At 36.6% G+C, this 13,131-nt stretch overlaps 1 protein-coding gene across 2 annotated transcripts in view; it reads left to right on the top strand.

The window, feature by feature from the left end:
* The window catches only part of BABAM2 (BRISC and BRCA1 A complex member 2), a 161,437-nt gene that overhangs the window by 44,333 nt on the left and 103,973 nt on the right, over positions 1 to 13,131 (top strand). For both annotated transcript variants that reach the window (XM_059467426.1, XM_059467425.1), the window contains exons 5-6: positions 5,621 to 5,815; positions 9,591 to 9,665. In XM_059467426.1, coding sequence (XP_059323409.1) covers positions 5,621 to 5,815; positions 9,591 to 9,665 — 270 coding nt within the window. The remainder of the gene's footprint in view (positions 1 to 5,620; positions 5,816 to 9,590; positions 9,666 to 13,131) is intronic.

The raw sequence follows: 13,131 nt of genomic DNA, 5'->3' as shown, positions 1-13,131 counted from the left end.
AGCATGAGCTAGAGGGCAAGGTTTGGTGAATATACATGCTATTGGTTAATCAAAGGTTTAGATAACTGTTTTCTGGAAGACCTTGTCCTGAAACTTTGTTCTATAATGAAAAAAGTCAGCCAGGAAAACTTCTGCCATGGAGCATTTAACTTCTTTATGTTGAAGTGCTTGCTTATGGATAGGTAAATAGTTATTGGCCATCTTTTGTATGACAATAGCTACAGCTGTGTGGGCAGTGGTGCTTCTGGAGTCTAGTCTCTTATCAGATGGAAGTTCTCATTCCATTATTTTTTCTGCAGGCCATTTTGAATTTATTCCTGAAGATCATTTTTCATTCATTCCCTAACTGGAAAAATGGGATTCACCCAGTTGTCACAGTTTGACATTAGGAGGCTTTTGTGTCCACAAGAATGTACCGTCATCTTTGGATGCTGCTAAACCTTCTGTACTTCTTAAGATGAGGCAACAATTTATCTTCTTAGAAGATGGAAGTTACACAAGTTGCAGTATGACAAAACAAAAAAAAAAAAAGTGCTGAAATTAAAACCTGAAAGGTTTAAATTAAGATCTGATGCATATAGTTGCTTATAGTGTTAGTGGAGATCATGTCTAGACACATGCAAGCAGTGTTTAGGCAGAAGAGAATTGTTTATTTGAACCTTCATCTGTGTGCTCAGAAATGTCAGGTAAGTCCTTCAATGATACACTGAAAAAATGATAACATTAATGATGGTCCTAACCAGTGTGAGTTGTGCATGTAGGCCATCATGTGAGATCAGCACGAATGCAGGGCTAGTTGCAGATGCAGTTTGGGTTGATTCATGCTGGTATATTGTTGTACACTGGGGCACTTTCAATCTAACTGGCTAACTGTTCAGTAAATTAGAGAGTTTGCACTGCAGAGTTCATTTAAAGATATCTATTGGCAAACAAGGCAAGAGATTGTATCCAAGTCTGGATTTCTTTATTTTAAATGCATTAATGATTGTTCTGTTAAATTTTATTAACTCCCTGGAAATCTTGCAGAAATCTCATTTGAAACTAGACAGAATTTATTGAGTGAAATATGTAACTCAGTCTGTCAATGCCCCAGTGATAATTTTTTTCTCTATAAAATTCATTTTAGTCACAATTTTATAGCAAATTCAGGTGAAAAAAAAATCTTTTCAGCATGCATGTGATTTTGGTAAAATAATAATGTATAGATTTGTGAGCAAGGCAGAAAATTTTGAGATAAGCCACAGAAAGCAGTAAGTTGTTTTCTATATACATAATTGTCTTGTTATTTCTGTATTCCTCTTGGCTTCAGTGATCTGTCTGAGTTCTTATTCCCAGGATTTTTTTAAAGTTGTAACAACTAAACCTCATAATCTTGAAATTGCATCAGATTTTAATACTTATACAAGATTTGAGCTTTCAAGCAGAACTTGAAGCCATGAAACACAAACACCAGAAGCTCTGGTCTTCTAATGTTTTAAATCTTCTTAACTACAATCTCTTAAAAAGCAGGATTGGTTCAGCTGGAATGCAGCCTTCAGGCAAACAATCAGAAAATGAAGCATACAGGTTACTACTGCTTTTGCTCTATGTTTAAGATTTTGATGATTTCCAAAGTCTAATAGTGACAACAATACTGCATCACCAAATAAATTCTTATTTAGAAGCTCCTTTCTCTCTAAAGAAATTGTCAGCTTACTGTTGCAAGGACGCTACTTGCATCAAATAAAGTGATGAATTGTTTGTCCTCAGAAGACTCTGCCTAATGCTGAAATTGTAGCAATGTAGGCACTCTGAAAGGGATAAACTTGACAAATCAAACTCTGCCCTAGATTTAGCAATGTATTTTACATTTACAACTACCTGTATTTTACAGGTAGTTGCTTACTTTATCTTTGATTTGAAAAACAGAAGGAAGATTTAGGAAGGTGCTGTTTGAAACCAGAACAATATAGCACATATTTTGACATCCTGTTGAAATTGGATTAAAGTTGTTTAAAAGTGTTTTCAGGTGAATGAACCTAGTGCATAGGGCAAATAAGTTACACTAAGATATGCAAAAAGAAATCTCGTACATAACTATGGTATTATATTTGGTAGAGTTTGTGTTAAAATTTATGAGTTTAGATCTTGTGGAAAGTACAGTCCTTCTGCAAAGTTAACAAAATGAATGGAAATGTAGGGGCCAAATGCCAAATAACATGCACTACAATAATATGATTCTAAAGCTAAAAATGTTTCATATAAATCAGAACTTGTGCTTCAGAAAATTTGTGTAGCCCTTGTATGTTTCTTCTTTCATCAGTGAGAATCCATTATAATTCTTGTATGTCCTGAGTGGGTAATTGAATTGTTCTTCAGGTGGTTTGTTTTTATAGCCGGTTTGTACTCTGAAATTTGAGTTGCTGAATGAGAGGTGTTTAGTAAGGATCCTACAGTCAAATCATTAATTTTAATTCCTGTAGCTTTAAGACAGTACAGAATGAACACTGTTTTGATGCAATGTTCTTGAATTCTTTGAAAAGAGCACTCCTTAAGCTCTGTGCTGCACAAATGACAATGGATTTCCTCTTGCTCTTTTTTTGTTCTGTAGTGTAATGTTATTTAAAAAACAAAAGGTTCAGTTGCATTTAGGTCAGTTATTAAAATACTGCTGGTCATTTCCTTTGACAGAACATTTCTATTGTGTTATACCAATGTCATTAGGAGGAAAGGTTATTCCCACTTGTCTGGCTGATATCAATACATACTGGCATATTACATCCTCTGGCTTTCTGGAAATGTTTTATTTGAGCAGCAGCTTGGGAACAGGAAATTTAAGGTTATATGCAGTCTGGTTTCAGGCTGCATGGTAGAAAATGTGTTTCCTAGAAGATGCTGTCTTACCTGACAGATTTTCTCTAGTATTTTGTGGAATTGGATAAGCTTAAATAGGTTCAAGTTGCAGACAAATTTTTACCAGCTGTAGGTAGTAGACAAGGTAAAAAAAGGTTTTCAGTCACTCTGTAGTGTTTGAGGAACTTACATAATTTGCATTAGTGTATCACCAATTGACCAGTTCCTCTGGAATGTAGTTTACATTTTAAGATTTTACAATGATAATATTACCATTTTGTAAGTGTTCCTACTGTCTGGAAGGAGGAGAAAACAGTACTTTTACATCAAGCTGTGAACAAATGTGAAGTCTGTGACACGGTAGTAACTTTTAAAGGCATAGGTTCAAAAGTAGCATTTTAGCCATGCAGAGCAGCCCTTTTGACCAGAATCAGAGTGAGCAGGAAAATAGGAATACAGTTCAATCCTGTAGCTGTTCATGCATGTAAAACACAGCAATACATACTTCCTGTTGCTTTCACTGACAAATTAGTCTGGTATATTTCAAGTGATGATGCTGAAAATCACAAGTTCATTTTGGTAAGATCTTAACATATATTACTTAAGTGAGAAAAAAGTATAAAGTTGTGGAAAGGTAAACACTTGAAAAATTGAGCCACCATACACATATACTGAAGTCTGTATAAAACTGTTCCACAGGGACATATTCAAAGTCATCAGAAATAATAAAAGTTATAACCCTTTCTAATGGAAATAACCATCTTAGTTAGAGATCAGGCTACAAGTAAATTTCATTGTAGAGATGAAGCATGGTGCCTGATGAGTAACTGATTAAACTTTCTATCTGCTTTTGCAGGGTATCAGGGGTATCAGCAGATAAATTTTATACACAAAGTCATTTGTTTCTTTTCAGGCCAGGGCTGTGGAGTCTCACCTTGCTAAGATCCTGTTTCAGTCTGAGCTTTTTGTGAACCTCTTCATAAAGCTAAAACTAGCTGAGGTTGGAAGGAGCCTTTAGATAGAGATCATTAGCCCAGCTGCCCTGCCTGGGCAGCTCAGATAGATTCAGCTGTCCAGGTCCTTGTTCAGTCAGGTTTTGAGTATCTCTAAGGACAGAGGTTCAACAACTTCTCTGTGGAACTCATTCACTTGTGTTTATTACTTGTATTTATTACTTTTGGCATTGCACAAAATATGAATTTGTTTATGAAATACCTGCAACTTACAGGAAGAAGTAACATGGCATGTAACTACATTGAATACGAATATGAATAAGTAATTTTATGAAGCTACTGTATTATATCATCACTTAGTTGTAAAGTGCAGATATCTGTGCTAGTTCTGAGTTTTTTAATGTTAACTGTACAATTCATGCAATTTAAAATTCTGTTGCAGCTAGTTTGTCAAATATCTGTGTGATATACAGTCTTCTGGTACCTAAACGCGCCCTCAAGAGAGCTGGAAGGGGAGCTTTTATAACAGCATGGAGTGGTGGGAGAGAAGAGTAATGGTTTTAAATTGAATTAGGGTAAATGATAATAAGGTATAAGGAAGAAATTACTTACTGTGAGGGTGGTGAGGCACTGGAACAGGTTGCACTGAGAAGCTGGTGATACCCTGTCCTTGGAAGTGTCAAAGGCCAGGTTAGAAGGTGCTTTGAGCACCCTGGTCTAGTGGAAGATGTCCCTCCCCTGAACTACATGATCTTCAAGGGCCCTACCAACCCAAATCATTCCATGATTCTATGAAATGCAGATTGATTTTACTTTTACTCAAAGCTCACTAAATGCCACATGATTGCGTTAACATGCTCTGGGATGGTATCAAGAAAACTGCTTGAAGATCCAAGTGCAAAGCATATGAGTACTTAAGTACGTTCAATAAGTGCTCTTTCATGTCCTAACAGCATGGACTACAGGGTGAGTGCCCCTTTGCCTTTCACATAGGTCCTTTTTTTGTCAGCCAAATGTAGGCATGTAACATTGGTCACATTAGGTGTGGTTTGTAACACCAAATACTTCCTGAATAAAACTTAACTGTGCACAGAAGACTGATCTAAGCCAATTATAGGAGTGGTAACATCACTACTGTGCTACTGACACGGTTATCTTAATTGTATTATCATTTTTATTTCTGTTAGCTATTTCTTGAAATACAGTGAACCTGTAATAAAAATTTCTGCCAGCATATTAAAGAGGCTTCTGTGTACAGATGACAATTGTGTTAAGGGGATGAGTCAAGGTAATTCAAGTGAAGAGGCAGTTAAGGTGAAATAAATCACAAGGTTGAGGCAAGAGAAGAGAACCTATTTGCTCTACCACTGATAATGTAGCCACTGCTTGAGATAATGAAGCAGAGCAGTTTCTGTAGTTGGTGTTAATTTGCCCTGTTCGCTTGGTTGACTGCTTTTTGAATCAGTTACTGTGCAAGGTTGTACTTGTTTGTTGCCTATCAGTTTTAATTAAATTAAAACTTTTCCAGTTCTCAGATACAACTATAATTTTCCTATAATTTTAGGAAAGAATAGAATGGTCATTTGGGCCTACATAAGCCTGGTACTAGCCCTTTTATCAGTTTTATAGTAGGTCTCCTATTTGTTAATAAGCTTCTGCTGTTTCACCTGGCTTTCTTCCAAAGCATGGTAGAACCTTTGTATTCTAATAATGTCATGTAGCTTTGTCAAAAATGTTCCACATGCATACGTGCCTCTGGTATCAGTATGGAAGGGGGATTGCTTGTCTTTTATTGGTGTCAACAATTTTGGGTTTTGTTCTTTTCTAATCAACAGAATTTAGCTTCCTGGAATCCTTCAAACCCTGAATGCTTGCTGCTTGTTGTGAAAGAGCTTGTGCAGCAGTATCATCAATTTCAATGCAGCCGATTACGGGAGAGTTCTCGTCTCATGTTTGAGTATCAGACTTTACTTGAAGAGCCTCAGTATGGAGAAAACATGGAAATCTATGCTGGCAAAAAAAACAACTGGGTAAGCTCTTATTACATCTAAAATGCTTTTAACAAATACAACTCCTTCTTGGGAAAATGTAAGTTCTTCCTGTGCATCTCCATGCTTGATGTTTCTGATGGAGAAAGCTATTTGACTTCAGCTGATTTTCTATATTCCTTGTTTGGGATGTTGCTGTATTCCATTACGGTGGTTGAACCAGATATCCAGGTGAGAACTGGTTTTGAACCTGGTGTTCATTCATCTGGTTTATAGGTGAAAACTTTGGAACTGTTGAAACGCCTGTGCTGTGTTTAGAGAGCACAGTACAACATCAGTGTGGAAGTTTGAGTTCGCTTTGAAGATTTGAGAGGCAGAATAATCATGTTGGTATGACACCCTGCCAGCCTACCAGTCTGCTTAGGGGTAGGGTGCATTAGGGTGTGTTTCCACATTGTGTTTGAGTTTGTTTAATTGGTAGCTGCAGCTGCCAGTATCTCTCTTGCACTTGTCTAAGCCGAGATGAGTTGTTCTGGGAGAGGAGAGGAAAAACTAACCCAAGTAATTTTCTGCAAGAGGAGGCAAGATGGGCTAGAGCAGTGACTTTGTAGGGCCATGCTTTCATAGGACAGTCAGACATTAAACTGGCTTATCTGCTTCCTGAAGTTATATCCCATGTTCCCACATGGGAAATGTGCCATTCTATATAGAAACACTGTGTATAGATCTCTAAGGTGTGGCCATTGGCAATGCAGGCATTTTGGTTACTGTGTGAATGGATGTTTTTTAAAAATTGATCTCTGCCACAGAGTAAGCTTTGCAAAAAATCAAGTTTTTTCTGCTAGTAATATATTTTTCTTGGGAAGTTTGGAGTAAGATATGTCAGGAAATATCTAATGGGGTTTATGAAGGACTTGTTTCCCCCTTGCTTTCAGAAATGGCATACTCTTAAGATAAACTGGCCTTCAGAAGCTATATCTTCTGAAACAGGTGCAGTCTGAAAATTGATGAAATTTCATCACTCCTATTATCAAGGCTAGAATTCAACTTTGTATCACTTCAATCATCCTTAAGTTACAGGTGATTCAAGGATGTTTACAACTCACACATTGATCTGGTTTTTTTTCCTTAGGCAAGTCATCTAGGCTTTTTTATTTGAACCCAGTTTAATTTTCTTCATCAAAGAAATTCAGACTTCTTTAATGTTTATAGATCAGAATATTTAATTGAAATTAACTTATTCACAGATGTTATTGTCCATAGCTTGCATCCCAAACAACTTGCTGTATCTCTAAATTTCATCAGACTGGTTTATTGAAGTGCAGAAGACTTTCTGAACTGTACTGAAATTTTACCGAGTCTTTTCTCAATCTTTGGTGACTGAATAAAGAACTTTCTTTAATTTTAAATGCTTTTTAAATTAAAAACATTCCAATAAAATAAATACATTTTGAGTCAAATCCTTTTCATATAGCAGAGCTATAGATTTTTCTATAGCATGTGCTTTTTTCTAAGTCTTTATTCTCTGTCAAGAAGACTCCTGAGAGTTTTGAAGATTCTGTATACTTGGCATATATGACAGAGGCTTGTTTACTAGTGTACTAAAACAAAACTGTGAAACTACCTTGTGTAGTTCTCTTTACTATCCTTTACAACTTCTTGTTTTGTTAGCCTTAAGGATCAGCAAAATAGGACTGGTTTTCCAGAAAGCAGGAGGCAAATGGCCTTTTATCTTCTCTGCCTAGAAGTCATTGAGATTCATGTTGCTGCTGTCTTTCTGGAAACAATAGTAGTTCAGCAGATTTCTGAAATAATAGAGTATGAGCCTTGTACAGTGTTATGAAAGCAATCATCTTAGGTGCATGAGTTAAAAATACTTTAAAAAGAATACCTGAATTCAGCACTCTGACCCAGAATGGAACAGAATTTTGCTCTTATACCTTTGTTCTGCTGCCTCCAGTTTCCTAAAATGCAAGTCTCCAAGATATATGATAAATCAACAAACTACTATCTAGCTAAGTGGCTTCTTGTTGGAGGAATAACAGCAGATGCAGGAGCCCATTAAATACCCCGTCCCTCAGGGCTGTGGCCAGAAATTCATCTGTCTTGACCTGATGCCGGTATCCAGCCTGGTTTGGGCCAGGGAGATGAGCACCATGGACAGGGGCTGCTCCCTGTCCAGCCAGAACACCTTTGGAAGAATTTGTTTGCAAAATAGTCTTGATGGAATGATATGAAAGATCTAGACTTTTTGGAGCAGCTGATGATCAGAGCAGCATTGATCAGAGGTCATTCATGTGCACAGTGGCTATCCTAGTTCATCAGACTAGGTATTATACCAAAAATAATTTTCTGGATTTTATGGCAAACTGTTGTATGGCATTTTTTGAAAGTCCAGAGGAGAATTACTGTCTGTAATATCCATTTCACTCTGGATAAGAAGTGAGGACCCTGACCATCATCACAGTAGTCTTCATGTTAAACGTGTGCAAGAAGTTGTTGATTTTTCTGCATACATCAGTAATACAGCATCAGGAAGTTGGTACCTCTCCTCACAAGAGGTGTACTCAGGAAAGATTTCACAGCTGGACTTTAGTGTACACTCACTTTTTGTTGCATAGTGTTTCTATGAGTAATTTCTTTGCCTATCTTGTGTGACTACCAGTGACAAATTTTAAAGGCAATTCTTAGCTAGCTGGCATAAGGGTGAATTACAGCCCAATGTCACACAAATCCTTTTGGCAAATGATATAACTTGAAAGGTGCCGTTAGGAACATTTCAGTTCCATTCCAGATCTTGTTTTTTCTTGTTTAGTGACTTAAAGGTAGAATGAGGTATTTATAGTTCATGCCTGGTAGATTACCCAGGAACAGATTGGCACAGACAAATTGGTTAGCTTGTCTCAAATTATCCCAGTTTTTGTAATTAATTGCATAAAATCAATGTTTAACACTTTTTACTGCTAATTCAATGTACCTAACAAATATAGCTGCTGTGTGGCTACTATATTGAATTTAAAAAAATAGAGATAACGAAAAATTAACATGAAGGATATCAGGCAGGCATTTGTTTTTATAATACAGCTAACTTCATTGCTTTATAACCAGGTGGACAAAGTCTGGTTTTAAGGAAGTGTATGAAACAGAGAGGAAATCCTTTCCATTTCCTTCACATACCCTTTATACGTAAAAAAGAGCAATGTGTATGGGACACTTGGCACATTTTCAGTAAACGGTTGTCTAGGTGTTTAGAGTTACATAATTCTGAAGACAAATTATTTTAAACCTTCTACTTGAAGTCTTTTCCTCTAACTTTATTCAGATGACACTTTTGATATGTGCTCACCTTTCAAAACACAAATTCTTTTACACATATCTGCAGTATTTGTAAAGATGCCTCTGTTTTATCTATGTGTTCTTATCAATTTGTCAGGTCTTTAGCTTTGCTTTCAGACTCTTTGCAGGTCCTGCCAGACCTTTGTCCGGAAATGAGTACAGCCAAGATACATCTATATTTAGGGTGTAACAAAATATAGTCTGATTTTTTGTCATGCACATTGTTTTAATCTACTTTTTGCTGTTGACTTACTGGCAATGAGGGTTAATGTTTTTTAAGGCGTTTTTTCGTATGACACCTGTGAAATCTATGATTTTTTTTTTCCTCTCCAATACTTCTATTCAGCAATTTTGTTTTAAATCTTAACCCTTCTCTCTGGTATGAGGTCTGACACATTTTTCTGGATAGTATTTAATCTTCAGAATGTTTGTGGTTCTCTTTTAGCTACTAGGTCTCATTAGTGTTACATTTTTTCCACAGACTGGAGAATTCTCGGCTCGCTTCCTCTTGAAGTTGCCTGTCGATTTCAGCAATATTCCTACATACCTGCTTAAGGTAAAATAACTGTCTAAGTTGACAGTATTTGTGAGAGAGTATGAATTATTGCAATCTCCTTAGTAATTATTTAGACTTTCCTGCCTTCCTGCTCTCTAAGAGTTTGAAAGTTCACTATTTCTAAAATCTAATTGGATCATGTTTTGGGAAGGTGATGTTGGACATGCTGTTTTTTTGTGTGCTACTTTAGTGGCGTCTTTTATATGAGTCTGTGGAATTTCATGCCATGTCTGTGAGTGCTGGAATTTTTAGTGAACAGTCTCAATTGTACCAGTAGTCTTGATAGTAGAAGCAGAAAAGCAAACTAAATATACCATTTCTTAACAGAGAATGAAAGCAAATTCTGGTTACTTGAACTGAAAGCTTCAGTGATTACATTACTTCATTGTTCACAGTGCACAGAAATTTAACCAGATACTTTTGAAAGTAGTACTATAGAGTAGTTTTGCAAATTGGGATAAAAAAGCATTTATTTCTTTGCTAAGAGGAGAAATAAAAACAGAAAAAGCAATTTGTGACAAACTACCACCATGGAAGAATTTGAAATTAGTGTTTTTACAGTATGGGGATAGTCTCTCTTTGAAGCAGCTACTGTGGAAGCCCATCATAAGGTCAATGTTACTATATTTAGAGAATGCAGTGAGATCTGGTTTTTCTGTCTATCATGACTGTCAGCATGAAGTGTCAGAACTTCCACTGCAGACAAGGTTTGAGCTAGTTGATGTTGCCAACACTCATCTTGCCTTTAAACCATGTGTCTGCCTTCTTTTAAATATTTGGAAAGAGGAACAGCTACTTAATCTTTAAAAACTAATGTGTTGAGATGAAATTGTCGGTTTGGATTTCATTACCTCCTCTTCGTCCTATTGTTAGAACTGTCTTCAACTACTGTTAAATCACAATTGCAAGTGTGAGTCTTCAGTGTTTCACCAAATAAGATGCCTCAAACTACAAACCATGAAAGTAAAGGCAGGCACAACTATAGTCTTGACTGAAATTTTTGGTTGCAGTTTGAGATTGGAACCCTACACTCTTTCTAGCTTCTGTAGATTTTCTGTTTGAGTAATGAGCTACTTCTTGAAAGCATGCAGATACTTTGAGTAGCAGCTGCTGTCTTCCATTGGGCTTTTTCTTCTCACTTGATGGGAATGTTTCTGATCAGATGTAAGAAGGTTGGCTGAGGCCTTTTCTGGAAGTTTGGTGTTAAGCAGGGCACAGCAATAGTTCACCTAGACTGCAAGCTAGCTGTGATTTGCTTCTGAAAGACTCTGGAAAAACGACTGAGAATGTATAGTGTGCACTGTGCTGTCTGCTCCTGCCAGAATTCCCAAGTGCTGTATTTCTCAGAATTAATTTTAAATGAGTCAAGAATTTCAGGACAAGTGCAGGAATATGTTGAATAGCTGCAGTTGCAGGGCTGTCTTGTACGTCTGTGTTCAGTTTCTGGGAAACCTTGCAGGTTGGAAGGTGGCGTATGACTGATGTACCTGTCATCGTGTAGGAACACCGTGACGGAACCTGCAGTTGTTTCTGAAGAGTAACATTTTCATGCATGACAGCATACTCCTCCTTACTGTAATTCCCAATCATGTTCACTAAGCATCTCCTCTAAACAAGGTTCATATAGTGTGGATAAATCATTAGTGCTCCACAAGTCTCGTCCTGGAGCTTTGTTCATCCTCGGTACTGAGTGATTCGTTAGTCTGAAGGAAAGCATGTGTTTATTTTGCATGCATATGTAGTGTGAGGTGAAGAGATACACAGAGCAGGTAGCAGAATGAAAGTTTCCCAGTCTGCCTTTATTTTGATATTTCAGAAGTCTTAATGTCTTACCTTTGGGGTTTTAAAATTAATGTGGTTTTGTGTGTTATAGCCTGGATTTTTACAGCAGCGGATCCTTCTTGATGGGCAGTGTACTGGTGAAATCTTTTGTTTTCTTGATCAGGCTTCTACAGTGCAAGCTGGCAAGTTAACTATCTGTAGTAGGACAGTGACATGTAGTCTGGCTGAGTAGCCACAGGAGAAGAAATATTGTTTTATTCCACAAGTGTTTGTTGACAGTAGAAGAATGGTTTGATTTAGGCTCCAGCATGGGTTATGAGTGAGTGTGCTTTGTAGCAGGCAGGATCTTATATACCCCTTGCTGCCTTCAACTTCCTGTATGTACCCTGAGCTAGATGAATGTCATCTCTTGTGACAGCAAAATAGACAACATGAGAGCAGGTAGAATCAGGACTACTCTGTTATGATTTAAATAATTGTACTCTGACCACTCTGAATTAGTAAAGGAGCTGTTAAACAAAAAAGAGATTTTTTTTTAAGCTGTCCATGTCTTTTTTTTTTTTTTTTGGATGAGATTTTTGACATAAATAGACCTCTAATATATTGCAATAAAATAGTTTATTTCCATCATGGCTGCCTGTTATGCTGGTTTCAATGCTGCCTGCTGGGTTATGGTACATGAATGATAGAGCTTTTATTGATGCAGTGGAAATAATTGTTGATGCATTGCCCTGAAAGGTGGAAGAGCAATCAGCAATTGAAGACTGTTAGTGTATTAACAGCTTCATGTTTTACTGCAGAATTTAATGTGTATGAAATATGTTCTAGTCTGTAGCCAACCTTCTACTGTGCAGTAGCTTCTCTGTCATGATTTGGAAAGTTCAAACCTGTTGTGCTTTCTCTGACATTTTCTTTATGTTTAATTAAATACTACTTGCATTAAAATCTGGTGAAATATTAAAGACCATTATTTTTGCCTAACCAATCATTCGTAGTACCCCAGTGATTTCTAATGCTCTTTTGAAGTTTTTATGGATTTCAGTAGGTAATATAATACATATTATATATAAATAATACTGCAAGTATGACAGTAAAACTTTGTATCATAAGGGAGTACTCAGGTTTGATGATGTAAGCTGTGAGATCAGTTGCAGTGTTACAAAATCTTTGGGGTTGTTGAGAATACACTCTGGAATCATAAGATGTTACTCTGTGAACTTCATACTGATTGTAGTGAGAGTACTTTACCTATAAAGAATAAAAGTTTGGAGGTGTGGCATATGTTGGATTGTTACAGACGGGAGAGGCAAGTTTGCCAGGTTATTTCAAAAGTATTTGTGGCACTAAATTTAAAATTGGGTTCAAGTGTGTGTACATTTAAAGTAAAATATATGAGTATACTTAAAAGACTGAGGATAGTTTAAGGAGCAATGCCGAGTATACTGTTTCTTCCTTTGAATTCTAAAATTGTAGCAAAATGTGTTCAGTTGTTCTAGTAAAATTTCTTCAGATTTTATTTAGTTGGAAACATAATGCCTGTTATAATGCCTGCAGCAGATAAATCTCTCTTCATAACTTCTCTTGCCATATTCCTTTACATTTGAAAGAAAAAGCATCATTGTGTATTTTCTATGCTAAATAGCTGTTCCAAAAGAAATGTTGGCTTACACTTAAAAGCACATTC

The sequence above is a fragment of the Ammospiza nelsoni genome, chromosome 3, assembly GCF_027579445.1.
Source record: "Ammospiza nelsoni isolate bAmmNel1 chromosome 3, bAmmNel1.pri, whole genome shotgun sequence".
Lineage (NCBI taxonomy): Eukaryota > Metazoa > Chordata > Aves > Passeriformes > Passerellidae > Ammospiza > Ammospiza nelsoni.
The sequence above is the reverse complement of the archived record's forward strand: the minus strand, read 5'-3'. Positions and strand labels throughout refer to the sequence as shown.